The sequence below is a fragment of the Cetorhinus maximus genome, chromosome 4 (genome assembly GCF_964194155.1).
Source record: "Cetorhinus maximus chromosome 4, sCetMax3.hap1.1, whole genome shotgun sequence".
In the NCBI taxonomy this organism is placed as follows: Eukaryota; Metazoa; Chordata; class Chondrichthyes; order Lamniformes; family Cetorhinidae; genus Cetorhinus; species Cetorhinus maximus.
This window is the reverse complement of record NC_135882.1, coordinates 40,782,343-40,801,366: the sequence shown is the minus strand read 5'-3', so window position 1 is coordinate 40,801,366 and position 19,024 is coordinate 40,782,343. Positions and strand designations below refer to the sequence as shown.

The following is a 19,024-nucleotide window of genomic DNA, read 5'->3' as shown; positions in this document are numbered from 1 at the left end:
ATGTGGAATTGGTTCAGTAGAGCTAAGAAACAGTAAGGGACAGAAGACATTGGTGGGAGCTGTTTATAGGCCCCCAACAGTAGTTGTTTGGTAAGGCAGAGCATAAATCAGAGGCACATGCAGTAAGGGTAAGACTGTCATGGGGACTTTAACCTTTATTTAGACTGGGTCAAGCAAATTCTGTAGTAGTAATTTGGGGGATGAGTTCATGGAATGTGCAGAGAAGGGTTTTCTGGATCAGTATGTTGAGGAACCTACAAGGGAACAGGCTATTTTGGATGCAGTATTGTGCAATGAGAAAGAGTTAATAGCCTTGTAGTAAAGGGACTGCCGGGGAAGAGTGACCATAATATGTTAGAATTTAGTGCTATCCGAAACTAGGGCCTTTTAACAAGGCAGACTACTCGGGTGTGAGGGGCAAGTTATCTAAGATAGATTGGGAAACTACATCAAAAGATATGATGGTTGACAGGCAATTATTAGCATTCAAAGGATTTGTAAGTATTTTGCAACAAATATATATTCCTTTTAAGGTACAAAGGCCCCACAGAAAAAGTGGTCAAACTGTGGCTAACAGGAGGGTTGGCCGGATTTTAGAATTCAACAAAGGAGGACCAAGAAATTGATAAGGAAAGAGAATGAGAACAAACTGAAAAGAGAAATAAAAACAGATTATAAAGGTTTATTTAGATATATAAATAGGAAGAGATTAGTGAAAGTAAACATTAGGCATTAAACAAATGTTTCTAACGTCTTCTATCATGGAAATAGATACAGAAACATTCAGGGAATAATGGAGAACCAAGGACCTCATGAGAATGAGAAGCGTAAAGAAATCAGTATAAGGAAAGAACTAGCAAAGATTAATGAGACGAAGTGGTGACAAATCCCCTGGATCTGACAATGTTCCATCCTAGGTTGTAGAGCTAGTGGCTGCTTTGGTTTTGATTTTCCAGAATTCCTTCAATTCTAGAACAGTTTCCAAGGATTAGAAGGTAGAAAACAGAACCCTGCTATTTATGAAAGAAGAAAGGGAGAAAACAGGGCACTCCAGGCCAGTTAACCTAACATGAGCAGTAGCCAAAATGCTAGATTCAAATATTAGGTACATGGTAACAAAATGGTTAGAAAGTTCTCTGATTAAGCAGAATCAACATGGATTTATGAAGTTGGAATAATTTTTCTCAAATCTTTTAAAGCTTTTTGAGAATTAGGATAGATAAGGAGGAGTCAGTGGGTACAGTGTAGTTGTAACTTTAAAAAGCATTGAACAAGGTTCCACACAAAGTTATTACACAAAATTAGGACTCATGGGATTGGGGTAATTTATTAGCATGGACTGAGGATTGGTTAATGGACAGAAGACGAAGACTATTAATAAACAGAACTTTTTTCACATGGCAGGCTTTAACTAATGGAGTACCCTGAGGATCAGCAATTGAGCTTCAGCTACTCACAATCTTTATTCATGATTTAAATGAGGGGACTTAGTGTACCATATCCAAGTTTGCTGGCAGCTCAAAGTTTGGGAAAGCAAACAATTGAGAAAGACACAGAGACTGAAAAGGGAGACCGACAGACTGAGAGAGTGGGCAAGAACATGGCACATTGAATACAGTTTGATGAAGTGTTAAGTTATTCACTTTGATGGGAAAAATGAAAAAGCAGAATACCTTTTGAATCATGAGAAACTAGGAAATGCTTGCATTTGGAAGAAAATGGGTGTCCTTGTACATGAAACAAAGTTACATGCAGGTACAGAAATAAGTTAAGAAAGCAAATATGCTGGCTTTTGTTACAAAGGGATTGAAGTATCAGAGAAAAGAAGCCTCACTAAAATTCTACAGGGCATTGGTGAGGCAATACTGTACTGTGTGCAGTTTTGGTTTCTACACCTTAGGAAGGATATACTTGCTGTCCAGGGACAAGAACCTAGAAGGTTAACTGGACTTGCTTCTGGGGTGAGGGGATTGCCCTATGAAGGGATAATGAGTAGACTAGGCCAAATTCCTTAGAGCTTCAAAGAATGAGAAGTGATCTGATAGCAATATAAAATTCTTAAGGGGCTTGGCAGGCTAAATGCTAAGGAAATGTTTCCTCTGGCTGGATAAGCTAGAACACAGGGTCACAATCTTAGAATAAGAGAAGAGTCATTTAGGACTGAGATGAGAAATTCCTTCAATCAAATGATTATTAATCTATGAAATTCTTTACCCCAGAAGTGTGAATGTTCACTTATTGAATATATTCAAGGTACAGGTGGATAAATGTTTTGGATACTCAGGGGATTAAGACGTATGGGGATAGTGTGGGAAACTAGTTGAGATAGAAGATCTTGTTGCATGGCGGAGCAGGGTCAAAGGCTGAAATGGCCTACTTTTTTATGTTCTAAGTTGGAAGATATATACTCAAGAGTTGAGCATATAATCTAGGATGATACTTTTGGCATATTACTCATAGAGGGCTGTATTGTTGGAATTGTCATGTTGGATGAAACCTTGGAGTGAGGCCCCATTTGTCTGCTTAGGCCATTCATCTTAAATGGGTGTCCTTTGGTTCTCCCCACTTCTGCCAAGGGAACAGTTATTCACCATCTACTCAGCCCAGACCACTCAGTTTTGAACATGTTTATCAAATCACCTATCAACCTTTCCTTTGGTCAATGGCTAATCATGTAACTAGAGCTGTGGACATGGCTTTAAACTAACAAGGAGGTGGGTGGGGGAGGAGGAAGGGTTTGGGTGAAGGAAGATTTAGAAACCCAAAGAGAGGTCAAAGTATGGTTGGAAATTAGGAATAACAAAAGTAAGCAAATGCTGGTGGGAATTGTTTAAAGCCCCCCCCCCCCCCTAACAGTATTCATACCGTTAGGCAGAGCATTAAACAAGAAATTAAACATAAGGCATTTAAAATGATTGGAGCTTGTAACAAATCTAATGTAATAATTAATGTAATAATAATCTTCATATAGATTGGGACAATCAAGTTAATAAGAGGCGCCGAGAAGATGAGTTTGTAGAATGTCTTTGTGATTATTTCCTGGAGCAGTGTGTTGCGGAAATGACGAGAGCTGAAGCTACCTTAGATCTAGTATTGTGTAATGAGGCACGGTTAATTAGTAATGTTCTTGGAAAAGATCCACTGGGAAATAGTGATCATAATACCATTGAATCCCTTGTTAAGTTTGAAAGTGAAATGCTCCAATCACAAACAAGAATCTTCAACTTTAAAAAAAGCCAATTATATAGATATGAGGGACAAGATGGCTAAATTGGGTAAATAGACTAAAAAATATGGAGGTGAATGAACAGTGGGAAATATTTTTTAAAAAACAATTCAAAATATTCAAACAAAATGCATTCCAATGAAAAATAAAAGATCAGCAAGAAAGGCCCATTCGTGGCTCACTGAAACTTAAGGATAGTATTACATTAAAAGAAAAGGCTTATAATGTTGCAAGGAACAGTAGCAAGTTGAAAATTGGGAGTATTTTAGAAACCAGAAAAGGTCCACCAAAAATTTGATGATAAGGGAAAAAATAAAATGAGTGCAAACTACATAGAAATATAAAAACAAATTTTAATTGCTTTTATAAGTATATAAAAAGGAAAAGAGTAACAAAAGGAAACATTGGTCCTTTAGAAGCGGAGGCAAAAGAAATTATCATGTGGAATGAGGAAATAGCCGAGGCATTGAACACATACGTTGTGCCTGTCTTCACAGTAGAAAATACAGGTTTCATTCCAGAAATTGACAGTAACCTAGGGGTTTAAAAGAGAATCTTTGGAATTCATTACCCCTGTGGGTTATGAACGTTCCATCATTGAATACATTTAAGGCTAGGCTAGACAGATTTTTGACGTATCAGGGAATTGAGGGATATGGGAGTTGGCAGGAAAGTGGAGTTGAAACCTTAGATCTGTCATGATCAGATTGAATGGCGGAGCAGGCTTGAGGCCATATGGCCTACTCTTGCTCCTATATTTTGTGTTCTTGGGAGAATAACCCCACCTCCAGTGTATCCATGTAACAGAAGTCTGTCACCGCTGGAACAATTCTCGTAAATCTTTCATGCACTCTCTCTAAATCCTTCACATCGTTCCTAAGATATGGCATCCAGAATTGGACATACTACTCCAATTGAAGCCAAAAGCTTCACCACCCTCCTTGCTTTTGTGGTCTATGCCCATGTTTGTGAAGCTCAGGTTCCCGTTTGCCTTATTAACCTTTTCCTCAACCTGTGCTGACACCTTCAAGATTTGTGCACATGTATCCCCAGGTCCCTATGCTCTTGCACCCTTTGGAATTGTTCCTTTTATTTTATGTTGCTTCTCTGTGTTTCTCCTCCCAAAATCTATTCTTTCACACTTCTCTGCATTAAATTTCACCTGTTACATGTCTACCCATTTCATCAATTTGTCTGTCCTCTTGAAGTCTATTACTATCCTCCTTTTTAGTAAACAGTCCTTCCAAGTTTTGTGCCATGAGCAAATTTTGAAATTGTGCTCTGTGCACCAAAGTCTAAGTAATTAATATATATCAAGAAAAGCAGTGACCTAGCACTGGCCCATATGTACATAAGGAGGTAACAACACTGAGGAACCCCACTACATTACCTCCTGTAGTCTGGAAAAACAACTGTTCAGCCAACTTTGTATCATGCTGCCACTGTCCCTTTTATTCCATGGGTTCCAACTTCTCTGACAAGTTTGTCATGTGACACTTAATCAAATTCCTTTTGGAAATCCACGTGCACCACATCAACCCTCTCTGTTAATTCATCCAAAAACTCATCAAGTTATTAAGTATGATTTGCCCTTAACAAATCCATGCTGGTTTTTCCTAATTAATCCGCGTTTCTACGTGTTATTTTTGTTTCAGATTATCGTTTCTCAAAGCTTTCCTATAACCAAGGTTAAACTGACTGACCTGTAGAAATTGGGCTTATCCTTATACCCCTTTTCGAACAAGGGTTCAACATTTGAAACTTTCTCGTTCTCTTGCACCACCCCTGTATCTAAGGAGGATTGTTAGATTATGGTCAGTGCCTCACCTTTACTTCCCTCACTATCTTCAGATGCAACTTATTCTGTCCTTGTAACTTAACAACTTTAAGTACATCCAGCTTTTCTGACATGCCCTGTATATCAATTGTTCGCTGATTCAGTGCCTTAACCCCCTCCTCTTGCACTTCCTCCTTTGGCAGCATCTTATTCCTTAGCAAAAACAGGTGCGACTTACTCGTTTAGTACCTTAGCCATGCCCTCTGTTTTTCGATTTGGCTCCACCCCTTCTTTTACTATTTATATATTTATAGAAGACTTTTATATTTCCTTTTATGTTAGCTGCCAACCTCTTGTCATACCCCTCTTTGCTTCTCATTTCTTTTTTTCACTTTTGCCCTGAACTACCTACAATCAGCCTGTTTTCACTTGTATTCTCCCTGGCATCTGTCCTCTGCACCCTTTTTCTGCTTCATCTTACTCTTTATTCCTTTCATCCAGGGAGCTCTTGCTGTTCTGTTCCTGTTTGTGAGAATGTACCTCAACTGCACCCAAACCATCTGCTCTTTAAAGGCATCTCATTAGAGTTTTGCCTGACAAATTTTGATTCCAGTTTATTTGTGCCAGATCTGTACTTACCACGTTGAAGTGGCCCCTTCCCCCAAGTAATTATTTTTACTGCAAACTGCTCCTTGTCCTTTTCTGTAACTGACTTAAACCTGATAATACCATGATCACGTCAAATGTTTCCCTACTCACACTTGACCCACCTCATATCCCAGAACCAGGTCCAGCAATGCCTGCTTCCTCATTGGCCCAACTATTTCTTTAGCTATCTGTTTGCTTTTATATATTTATAAAATATCTTTGTATTTTCCTTGATTTTACTTGCCAGTGTTATTTTCATGATCTCTCTTTGCTTTCTTAATTTCTTTGTTACTTTTACACCGTACTTTTTATTCTCATCTGGGCTTTATGTACTTTTTATTCTTATCTGGGCTTTATATAGTATTGAGTCCTTGAGGGTCTGATGTAATCTTCCCTCTTTTTTATACTCTGTATGCACTTTGACATCCAGGGTGGCCTGGATTTGTGGCCTGCAAAGATCTGTGTTGGTTTCAACTATTTACTTTATTCATTAACACCTTATTCATTAATGCCTTTCATGATGAAATATGTAGCCACATATCCAAATTTGCTGATGATGGGCAGCATTGTCAGCAGTGTGGACAGAAGTATAAAATTACAGAGGGATATTGATAGGTTAAGTAAATGGGCAGAACTGTGGCAAATGGGCTTCAGCTATACAAAATGCTTGTTAGACCATACCTAGAGCACTGCAAACAATTCTGAAAACCAACCTTAGGAAGGATAAATGGACCTTGGAGAGAGTGGAGCGTGGATTTACCAGAATAATATATGGCCTCCCAAGGGTTAAATTACTAAAACAGGGGTTGTATTCCCTGGAATTTAAAAGGATAAGGAATGATTTAATCAAAGCTTTCAGGTTATTAAGAGGAACTGATTAGGATAGATAAAGAGAAATTATTTCCACTGTTTGAGGAGTCTAGGCTGAAGGTATTGAGTAAAGATCAGAACTAGATCATTTGGAGTGAAATTAGGAAGTATTTCTACACAGAAAAGATGAAAGAAGTTTTGAACTCCCTTCCACAAATGGCATTTGATGGTAGATCTATTGTTAATTTTAAGTCTAAGATTGATGGATATTTGTTAACCAAAACTATTGATGAATAAGGGCAAGGTGGGTGGATGGAATTAGGTTACTAATCAGCCATGATCTCATTGATTGGTGGGACACAGTTGAGGGCTTACTCTTTTCCCCATGTTGCAATTCCATCTCACTGCACACAGTGTCACTTAGAAACAGAAAATCAAGAACTCGAGGCTTGCCAAGAGCTGCTGATCCTGTGGAAACAATGGCTTTGCTTCCCATACCTGTATCGTCATCTCTGGAGACCCTGATAAAATATTCTTTTGACCTCCTCCTCATTTAATAGCTGCCCTTGGTGTTATAATCCACAGATATCGGATTAGTTCCCATATGGGCATAGATGATGCCCAGTGCTATCTCTTCAGAGCCTCTCTGAACTCCTCCATGACTTCTGTGTTCTCACACTGCTTGTCCGAAATCTGATCTCAGACGGGCTGCAATTTTTTCCAACAAAATATTTGGAGGAAAAAACAAAGCTGCCACTTCTGCCTCATTTGACAAGGCCAATGTCTTTGTCACTGATTCCGTTCCCTTCTCTGGCCACCATCTCAGCCTGAATCAGACTTTTGGCCACTTCATCCTTTTCAACCTTGACCATATCCTCGGTATCACTTAGGTTCCTTACTTTTACATTTGTAGCAATGCCCATCTCCACCCCTGCCTTGGGTAATCTGCTTTCAGAACACTCATCTGTGCCCTGTCATCTGCAGATTCAACTCTTTCAGTGCTTTCCTGACCAGCTTCCCATCACTACCCTTGGTAACCCTTCGCACACTTAAAACTCTGCTCTTATCCTATCCTCTATCAGGTTCTCCACTTAATGCCCTTCACTTTTAATTTAACTTTTCAGGTAGCAAAATAAATGTTTATGTTTGGATTACGATAGAATCTAAAATAAAATGACCTTTAAAAAAATTGTTTTGTTTTAATGCAGATTTTTTTAACATCATAGGGAAATTTGACATTCCACAAATATAAATTAGTTTTCTGGGGCCAGTGAGCATGTTTAGCAATAATTCTGAAATTAGTACACTGTTAAAAACACAGTTGCATCTCAGCAACACGGGGCTACCTTTTTCAAGAGTTCTTGGTGATACTAAGTGTACACTTAATAGTGGGAATTATCAATTTCACTGATTTAATCAATTGCAATCTAGTGTATATTGGGATGTTAAATCTTTCATTACCAGTTACACACAGACTATTAGTGAGTTTTTGAATTACTACTGGTTTTGATGGGAATCTGAACTTTACAAGTTCCTATTAATTAGTGAGTTACTATTCATTGAGTTACTGATAAAATCAAAGTTCTTCCAACTAAGCTGCAGCTTTCAGGGATAAAATGAAACCATGAAAAGCAGTTAATTGCATTATCGAAGACAATTCTAAGTGCTAATAAACTGCTTGGTGTGAGCAAGGTGGGACGAAGGAATTAGAGCAGGAGGAGGCTTGTGAGGAATATAAACACCAACATAGATAAATTGAATGAATGGTCTGTTTCTGTGCTGTTGACCTTTTGTAAGAAAAAATTAAAGGATTGATAAATTGCAGGGCATGGTGATCGCAGAGACGAAACGGCAAATGCATGAAACATTGGAAATGAAGGAAGAGGAAATCTCTCAACTTCGTGCAAGAATTCAGCAGTTCAGTGGACAACGTGAAGAGCTGCTTGATCAGAAAGAGAAGTCTGACAAAGCTGGTAAGCAGTTCCTGCTCTGTTCTAAGTTTTAAATTTTTCTTTTTTTTTCAAAAAATTATTCTTTAAATGGATATCTAAGCTCAGTCAAATTCAGTAAAACGAGTAAGTAAATCCAGATTTGGTTGTGGAGGAAAAGATAGTGAGTTTGGTTCAGTCAGATATTTTATCAACAAATTAACGAGGCATACTTTGGACATTAACTAGCAGTTGAGCATTCGTGAAGTCTGAGCTTAGATTGTTAGTTTATTTACACCAGTTATAGTAGTTGATTCTTTGTGCACCAGTTTGTTATTACATGTTTTAACTGCTATGTGATTCTTAACTTTGAAAGATACACTACTGCCCAATTAGTCGAACATTTTTACCATTCTTCACCGTACTTTTGAAAGTCTGCTAGCGCAGGCATTTGAGGATTAATATGATGAAAACTTTCAATGCTTGCATACACTGTCTTTCAATATTCACTAACTTTGCTTTGTTGCTGCTCATTTCTTTGGCATTTTTCTGCTGGTTGCAGTTTGTTAGTGATAACTACAAAGGATGTGGACTGAAGATTTTCATTGTCATGCAGGCCATTGACTGTTGTGTGTCCAAGTTGACTAATTCTGAACTCATCAAGCTTCATAAATAAGGTTTTAACTTTCAATATAGAATAAAAGCAAAATACTGCAGATGCTGGGAATCTGAAATGAAAACAAAATGCTGGAAAAACTCAGCATGCCTGACAGCATCTGTGGGGACAGAAACAGAGTTAGCGTTTCGAGTCTGTATGACCCTTCTTTAGAGCTATCCAACCTTTTCCGACCCTTTTTTCCTCCACCACCATGTATTTTCATAGAGTGCTTACCCTTGTTCTGCTATTAACACATTCTGCTTTCTTAGCTTTATGCCACTATCAGCATCTGCTTTAGCCCTTACCATTACCATTAACACCCACTTTGTCTTTTTGCCCATGACTTCTTTGTCAATCTCTCTTTAGCCCCCACCTATCGCTGGCTGCCTATTCAGCTTCACTGTCTCCGCCTCCTTTAAACAGTATACATTTCATCACATTTCTACTTCTCTTTAGCTCTGAAGAAGGATCATACAGACTCGAAACGCTAACTCTGTTTCTGTCTCCACAGATGCTGCCAGATCTGCTGAGTTTTTCCAGCATTTTCTGTTTTTATTAGCTTTTAACTTTTTATTTGCCAAGATAGCGACAATGAGATAAATAGTCACTTGCTCTATACCCAGGATAATACTACCCTGGGTCAAAGATTGAATTTGTTTGAATGAGATTATAAACCAGTGTTCCATCAATCAGCATTGTCACTGTGAGTTGGGTGAAAATCTGATGCCATGTGTACTTTATTCATAACATAATTTGTCCAGTTTTACCATGTGTTTAATGGGAGGACATTTTGCAGTCAGCTTATTGGAGCTGCTGTGCTGCAGCAAGTGATGAGACAGTGCTGAACCTAGTAAAGTAACAAAAGTAAGTTTTTGCCCACCTATTATTTGTTTGTACATTTTATTTATTATAAATGGTATAAAATTAACTTTTTATTTGCTTCATTTTGAGTTTGCTTCAGTTTACATTTCAACACCTGAGACACAATGTCCTGGATTTTGTGGCAAGAATAATGACGAAGCTATCAGTGCTCACAGTTAGAGTAGTACATTGGATAGCAACTTCCAATGTTTGATATGCGCAGTTAAATGCAGAAGTCAGAAACTTGCTGTCTGATTTGCCTTGATCCTCCAGAATCCTTATTACACTATGTTTTTGAGCGATTTAGCATTGAAACACGTAACAGGCATTAAGTTAGGGCTTGTCCATTTAAGAGTAGGTGAATTTTTAACAGCATGCTTAGCCTTAATTACTGGCACTAAAAATTTACTTTTCCAAATGCTGTGTCTCATTCTTTCACATTTGTAATTATTGTTGGAAATTCACAAGGAAAATTAAAAATTAATTTTTTGAAACTTTTTCTTTCTCTTTTTACCTTTCTCTTAATCCTATCTTTCCCTCTCTTGATTTTGTCTTTTGTACATGAATTTACATTGTATTAAATATTCAGACTTACAATTTCTAGTTCAGACTTAGCTTAGAGTTTTCAGTGTTATTGGTTGAAGAGACGGTATTGCTTGCTCTGTTCCCGCATGTCCCAGATACTCCTGAAGAGTGTTCTGTGCTGTTTCATTCTTGGATGATGGTAAATTGCTGCATAAAAGGGGATGTTGGCGTGTTGTGGCATTGTTACTGGACTGGTAATCCAGAAACCCAGGCTTATGTCCGGGGGGGGTCAAGATTAATGAATAAATCAGGATTAAAAGCTAGTCTCAGCAACGGTAACCATGAAACCGTCAGATTGTCATAAACCCCATCTACTTCACCAATGTCTTTTAGGGAAGAAAATCTGCCTCCTTACAGGTCTGTCCGAGATGTGACTCAGCAATGTGGTTGACTCATAACTACCTCTGAAATGGCTGAGCAAGGTCCTCAGTTTTAGCAAACCAGTACAGAAAAGTCAAAAAGAATTAAAACCGGACAGGCCACCTGGCATCGACCTGGGCACCAGAAATGGCAAAGGCCCAGTCAACCTGAAAAGTCGTCCTTACTGACATCAGGGGCCTTGCACCAAAATTGGGAGAACTGTCCCGCAGACTCATCAAGCAACACCTTGACATAATCATACTCACTGAATCATACCTAACGGGCAATGTCCCATACACCTCAATCACCATACCTGCGTATGTCTTGTTTCACCTGCAAAACAGACTCACCAGTGGTATACAGTCAGAAGGGAGTGGCTCTGGGAGCCCTCAACATTGACTCCGGACCCCATGAAGTCTCATGGCATCAGTCAAACATGGGCAAGGGTACCTCCTGCTGATTACCATCTACCACCTTCCCTCAGCTGAGTACCCGTGACCATCAACAAAAGTGATGGAACCAGCATCATTGACATTGCTATCAAGCGGCACTTACACAGAAATTTCCTCCTCATTGTAGCCCGGTTTGAGTTCCACCAAGGCCACTTCAGACCTCACCACATCCTTGGTCCAAACTTGGACAAAAGAGCTGAATTCAAGAGGTGACTGACCTTGACATCAAAGCAACATTTGACTGAGCGCAGCATCAAGGAGCCCTAAAAAAATTGAAGTCAATGGGAAATCAAAGTTGAAAGCTCTCCACTGTTTGGATTCATATCCAGCACAAAAGAGGTTGGCTGTGGTTGTTGGAGGCCAATCAGCTCAGCCCCAGGACATGTCAAGAGCTCCCTTTAGGCCCAACCATCTTTAGCTGCTTCATCAATGATATGCCCTCCGTCATAAGATCAGAAGTGGGGATGTTTGCTGATGATTGCAGTGTTCAGTATCATTTATGACTGCTCAGATACTGAAGCAGTGCGAGTCCATATGCTGCCACACCTGGACAACATTCAGTCTTGGGCTGACGAGTGACAGATGACATTCATGCCAAATAGGTGCCAGGCAATAACAATTTTCAACAAAACAGAATCTAACCATCTACCTTTGACATTCAATGGCATTTATCACCATTGAATCCCCCACCATCAACATCCTGGGTTTTACCATTAACCAGAAACATAACTGGGCTAGTTATATAAATAGTATTGCTACAAGAGTAGGTCAGAGGCTGCGAATCTGAAGCGATTAACTCACCTGACTCCCCAAAACCTGTCCACATCTAGAAACGTCAAGTCAGGAGTGTGACGGAATGCTCGGCACTTGCCTGGATGAGCTCCACGAACACTCATGAAACTTAACAACATCCAGGACTAAGCAACCCACTTGACTGGCACTCTATTCACCATCTTAAACATTCACTGCCTTCACCACTGATGCATAGTGACAGCAGTATGCTGCATCTACAAGATGCATTGCAGCAGCTTGCTGAACCTCCTTTGACAGCACTGTCCAACCACTACCAAGAAAGTCAAAGACAGTAGACACATGGGTACACACCCACCTGCAATTTCTCCTTCAAGCCACACAATCCTTACTTGGAACTATACAGCTGTTCCTTCACTGTTGCTGGGCCTAAAGCCAGGAACTTACTTCCTAACAGCACTCTGGGTATACTTACACCAGATGGGCTGCAGTGATTAAAGGCGGCAGCTCACTTCCATCTTCTCTAGGGCAATTAGGGATGGACAACAAATGCTAGACTTGTCAGTGACCCTCCCACCCCATGAAATTATTTTAAAAAGCCTACAAAAAGTCTCTGGACAGCTGTAAGCTTAATGAATGGCGAGTGCCGTTCTTTCACTGCTGACTGCAAAAATATTTGGCAGCAGTGATTCACTATGTTTCATATTAGATCATCATTTTTGTCAGGTTCTTTTGCTTTGCATCGTGAACATCTATGTTCTGTACAATTTTTTTCTTTTCAAAATTATTGAAGTGTAGGTAATTAAAATTAGAATATTTTTCTTTGCTGGTGAATAGTTGAGACACTACAATTGGCTTCTTTATGCCCAGATTATGGAGGGGAAAAACAGCTGAGACTTCCCACTGCTGATTACCATGCAGTGAAGTTGTTGAAAAAGATGTGTGTGTGGATATCGGGTGGAGTCAAAATCAGGCTTGCCAGAACTTCCTTTTCCCCAGTGATTGAATAGCCTGCTAACATTCAACCTGACTGAAAAAATGACTTCTTGGTGCTGGCACTGGTGCAACTATACTCCATTGTCAGGAGAGTTTAAAATTATAAATTTTATAATAAAATTTTTAAAAATGCATTTGATAAAATTCTGGCCCCTTGGAAGTTGGCATGTCCAATTAAATTGAAATCTGATTTCATGTTTTTATGCATCATATGCAAACTTTACATGGCAGTAATGTCTGTTTTGTTTTTGGTATATGAGAGAAGTTAGCATTGTTGGTAAGTTCTTATTCTTAGAAGTTGATAATTTTAACAAAGGTGAAGTATAGCATTAAGTATTACTTGACAGAACAGATTTTAATAGGTTACTCTTAAATGGAAGGCACTGTTAGACTTCTATTTTTAGTTTTAAGGTTCACTATACAGAAATCTTAACACATCATTTTATTTCTGTACATCCACGCATGCCAATAAGTGAATCATGGTGCCTTTCCCAAGCCTTGTATGAACAGGACTGGGGTAAGGGCTCTTCTTTCTTACACTCCATAGTGCTTGCACTTGCTCAACAAGTAAACCCTATGCTTCTCAGGCAATAGTTTTAATCCTTTATGCTCATGATCCTTTGCTAATTCATGACAAAAATCAGTTGTTCCATTCATGCAAAGCACACATTTAAAATAAAGATGGAACTATATATCAAATTATATTTTTACAATTTGTGTGCCCACTTTCAGCACCTACTTCATAAATTTTGTTGCAAACTAAAGTTTGTTTGGCATTTCTTGAGAAGAAATTAACCATAAGGGAAATATTTTTATTTTTTCTAGATGTAAGGGTGAAGAATTACATATCACTGAATGATTGAGCATGCTGTCTGCAGTTAGATCCTTTAGACAATCTTAGCACTAAAGCAGTTGCCCTTTACAAGAAGTTGGAATGAAATACCTGAGAGTGAGTTCACCTCCCATTCTCCTGTAGCCTTTAGTGGAAACAACTGGGTATTGCAACTTAGATTTTTCACAGTAAAAAATGCAGTACTGTATGTGAATAGTTTGACAGTCAGGTGCTAGACCAAAATTTCCAATTGAAATAATGACTGTTTTATAACATAGCATTACCCTTGGTAATGGAACTTATTCAGTGTAAGCAACTGGTCTTGAAATGCTTCAAATTTGTTGCTTTCATACAGAAGTTAATTTCCTATATAAGTGAAAGTCCAAGCTAAGAAGAATTACAGTTTAATATCTTAGCTTGGCATGCACACTCATACAGAGCAGAATTCCAAATCAATATGGATTTGTATATGAAACTTTGCAGATGCCATTAACACCAGCATTGGTGGCTATGGCAAGGCACCCGAGAATTTATTTGATTTATTTAGTTTTTGTTTATTTTTCTGATTTGCCTTTGTCTGCCAGTATTCTCACTATTGGTATTATTCTGCTATAGAATCCTGGCTTAAGTGACCTTTTTGATGTATGAGTGTTGGCAGGCTTTTGATCTGAGTATCACAGCCCAGCCCAATTCCACCCTCACCTGTACTTCTAATAGGTGACAACAGATGATGTCATGAGGTGGGATTATTGCCTGACTTTCATTTAATTTTTGCCTTTTCCCTTCCTTTCCAAAACCAAGCCAGTGTTGAAATCAATTGTTCCACCTGTGCTACCAGCCAGCTAAGATCACCTATTTTGGTACAGTTTAGGGGTCTTGAATTGGATTGTTCAGTGTGGCTCAGCTACTCATTGTCTTAACTAGCTGAACCATGGGTGATCTCAATAACTTGTGTTTTTATTAAACTCGCAAAATGCTTAAAATCTTGGCTTTAAAATTTGACTAGTGGCAGATGCTTGTCGGAATCAAATAAATCACCAGTTCTCTGTCGTTAAGTCTCTTAGTTGAGCTGCTGCAATTTATGTATTGATGCCTCACTGGAGTAATATTCTGCCTGGCTCAGTCTAACAGACTGAGAAAACACAGCACCTCGGAATCCAATACTTCAGTGTGTTATGTACAGACATTGAAACTACTGAATATCAATCAACTAGCGTCAGTTTGATTTCCCACATTATCAGACTTGCAGTGGTAGATAGATGTGATTTGTACAGATAGACTGTACTCATAACATATATCGGCTATTTTGGCTTCTGCTGAATTCTGACAGTGCAGTGTGCTGTGCATATATGTAAACAAAGCGATATTTTTCCGTGCCCCATGTTGGTCAGGTAAAAATAATAATGTGAGTTTGCTCAGTTTTTAAAAAATCCATTCATAGGATGTGGACTTCGCTGGCTAGGCCAGCATTTATTGCCCATCCCTAGTTGCCCTTGAGAAGGTGGTGGTGAGCTGCCTTCTTGAACCGTTTGCAGGCCTTTATAAGATTGTGTAAGTTGAGAGAATATTTAACTAAATTTTGCAGCTGAATATTGACATTATTTTAATTCAGTTACAGATAAACTTCATACATTGTTAACTGTGTCTTAACCTATTAATCGATACATCAAAAGCCATTCCTTTCAAAATAGCACTGTTTAAAGTCCTACAAAGAGTGATCCATAAAAATTCACGTGGTGTTTAGTTTCTTTTTGTAACATTATTTCTTCAAGTATGATATTTTGTGGGTGGTGGGGCGGAGGGTAGTGGGGGTGCAGGGCAAAATTAATCATAATGTAAAGCGATTTAATTGCCTGAGATCCATAGTTTTAACTTTAAGTAGCCTTAAGTGTGGTTTTGTGGAAGTTTGTCATTGTTGCTTGCTGCTTTCATCAATGTGCCATTGTTAACTGCAAAGAAAATGTCTGCTGATATGTGCTGTGAAATTGACGTAATGCAGTACGTACGCATGTTGTGCTGTTGTTAACCATTGTAGATTATCTAAGATGAGCAAAATGGACCTTGACAGGTACAAAGACCAATCGCTTGTTTTAACTAACAAATAACTCAAAAGATTTATATGGATCACCAAAAACTAAAGTGTACTCTTTCTTGCCTAGCCTTTAAAAGCAGATATAACTGGGAATGCATCTTACATCTGGCACTTTCATATTCTAATTCCACACAATAATTTCGTATTAACTCCTGATAGTGTTCATAGCTACACATCTATTGTGAGATTTTTTGTATGTAGAGCAGCTGGAATGGCACTGGTGATTTGATACTTGGCTCACTTTTACATTTGTGTAGGTGCTGCCCTTATTATTTTGAACTGGTTAAGGGAATGATTGCAAATCCATTTATGGCATGAATGACATGGCAGTTCTGGATGTGAGAACTCGAAGTTGAGTTTTATAGGCTTGCACAAAGAATACTGCTGTTCCAATAACTACACAAAAAAAATATGTACTTGTTAATTGTTTAAAATTGTGTATCATTAATGTTCTTGCAATTGAAATCAATTGTTGTAAATAACATAGAGCAAAATGTCGTCTGGTGGATTTTGAAAAAATGTTTTCAGTGTTCTAGCATGGTTTTTGCTTCAGCTCAGTGTCCTTTGGCACTCTTATTTTTCAGATTTCTTGCATTAATTTTCTCCAGATGTGTATAAATTTTGCTTTCTAACGAATGTTGGATTCATTAAGATTTCATAAATGTTTTTCTGAATTTTATCACTTTTCAAAGCAGCTGCATTAATTGTAGTTTAAGCAAATTATTTTCTAACCAGCAGCTGATCCAAGTAAACAATGCCATTAAATATATTTATTTTAAACAACTAATCAAAGTGTAGAAGAACCAAGTAGTGAATGGCAGATCTTTCATTTGGCAATAGTATGGGGCTGTTGTGTTTACTGCTGCCTTGGAATCAACCATTAAAAGGATGATGTGTTGGGAAGTTTTTTAGTAAACTCTGAAGCTGTTCAAAAGAGTTTTGTGCATTTGAGTGAATTGGGTGGACCCTTTGTGATTCTGAAGAAATTTGTCCCAAGAATTTTCCCACACACTGAACCAGTAAAAAAAAAATTGGAGGGTCAGAAAGGTGGATTTTAAGGAGGGCTTTGAAGAGATTAGATTGGGTAAGGGCAGGAGATTTTCTTCCCTAAAAGACATTAAGTGAATCAGATGGTTTTTAGGATAATCTGGTAGTTTCAGGTCAGCTTTACAGAGGCCAGCTTTTTATTTCAGATTAATTAATTAATCGGCATTGGATCCATGTGACTGAAAGGACAGGTACCAGTGAATGTAGAAAAGCCTGGACTCTGGAATATACTTTGGTTATGATTGTCATTTTGGAGAAGACCAGTGATGATGAAGGGTAAATTAATCAATGAATTTAAAAGGATGAGCTTTTTAGACTTTAGTCATGATAAAACTGTGGTCATGACCAAGCAGGATTTGGGTGCAGGATACGTTACAGGTATAATGTTTGAGTGAGCTAAAGCTTAAGATGCATGAGAGGCCTTCCCAGGACCACAGTGGAATGGTCAAATACTGTGATTCAGCACTGTGCGTAGATCTAGATGCAAATATCAGTATCTGTATTTAATGGCCGCCTAGTATTCAAAAATGTTTCAATTTTTAAAAAATTACCTGTCTCTTTTATCCCCAAAACTTATTTAATTTAATTAACGTTGTTCAAAAAACTATTTTTCCATATTATTTTCTGTACTTCATATGCTTTTCTTGAGGATGTTGATGACCATGTACAAGGATGTAAATGAGGGTAGTATTGCCAAAACAGCCTTCTGACATTAACCTTTGTGCCACTTCAAAGGCTTACCACTTCAATTATTCTGTAATTTGTCCTTATCCTAATAATCTTGAAGAAAAAATAAGACTTAATTGGGAATCTTACCTTCTATGCCCACTTGATTGATCTGTTGGTAAATGGTACTTCTGGTTCTCTCTCGATATGTAGTTTGATGATGCTGGTGAACTATGCAAGAACTTGTTTGACTTTGATTCAGCCCATTTTAGACCTGTAGTTCCATATCACTCCATGAATAGATTGACTCTAATGCTAAGATTAATCATGCCTCAGGCTCTCCTTTGCATGTCTTTGGTCAATATTTGCTCAGATGACTGTCTTCTGTGTCATTGTCCAAATGTGAGCAGTATTTTTTTAGCTGAAGCCCCTCAACGCAGATTTCCAGTAACTGAGACCTTGAAGTTGAATCACATTCCAGATCAAGGACAGCTGCATCCTAACTGTTGTAAAATCTGTTTTTGAATTTGAATGTTTCTCAAGGCACTAAATTGGAGCATTAGAAGTAGCAGCATTGGTATATAAGGCCATTAAAAATGTGTACAGTATTTCTGGTTTTGTATTGAATGGCATTGAATACAAAGAGGTCACGTTGAACTTGCACAAGACCTTAATTTTCCAATTGGAGCTTGACTGTGTGCTATTTTAGGCTTGCAACTGATAGAAGAACAAATAGAAAACAAACAGGATTGAGAGTTAGTTATGAAAATGGACATCAAAAGTTAGGTCTATTCAACAAGAGTTGAGAAGATTATGCAGTAATCTGATAGATTACTTTAAATATTATGGAATGAGATTAATTGTTCCCACAGATAAACATATCCAGACTTCTGTTACACCTAAACTCTACTATTCTAATGCTTTCCTTCAAAAGCAATTCAATTAATTATTAAATCTGGAATAAAAAGCTAGTTTCCATAAAGCTGACCGTGAAACTACCAGATTATCCTAAAAACCATCTGCTTCACTTCATGTCCTTTGGGGAAGAAAATTTCCTGCCTTTACCTGGTCTAGCTGACAGGTGATTCTGGACCCACAGCAATATAGTTGACCCTTGACTGTCCTCTGAAATGGCCTAGAAAGCCACTCAGTTGTGTCAAACTGCTACAGGATAGCCAAAACTAGCATCAACCTAGGCACCAGCAATTACATGGTCACACAAGGCAACGTCGACCTGTAAAGTCGTCCTCAATAAAATCTGGGAGCTTGTGCAAAAATTAGGAGAGCTGTCCCGCAGACAAGTCAAGCAACAGCCTGAGATAGTCATACTCACAGA

General features: G+C 38.3%; 1 protein-coding gene across 5 annotated transcripts in view; it reads left to right on the top strand.

The window, feature by feature from the left end:
* Nucleotides 1–19,024, top strand: part of golga4 (golgin A4) — a 212,248-nt gene that overhangs the window by 75,707 nt on the left and 117,517 nt on the right. For all 5 annotated transcript variants that reach the window (XM_078540096.1, XM_078540095.1, XM_078540094.1 and 2 more), the window contains one exon: nucleotides 8,287–8,434. In XM_078540096.1, coding sequence (XP_078396222.1) covers nucleotides 8,287–8,434 — 148 coding nt within the window. The remainder of the gene's footprint in view (nucleotides 1–8,286; nucleotides 8,435–19,024) is intronic.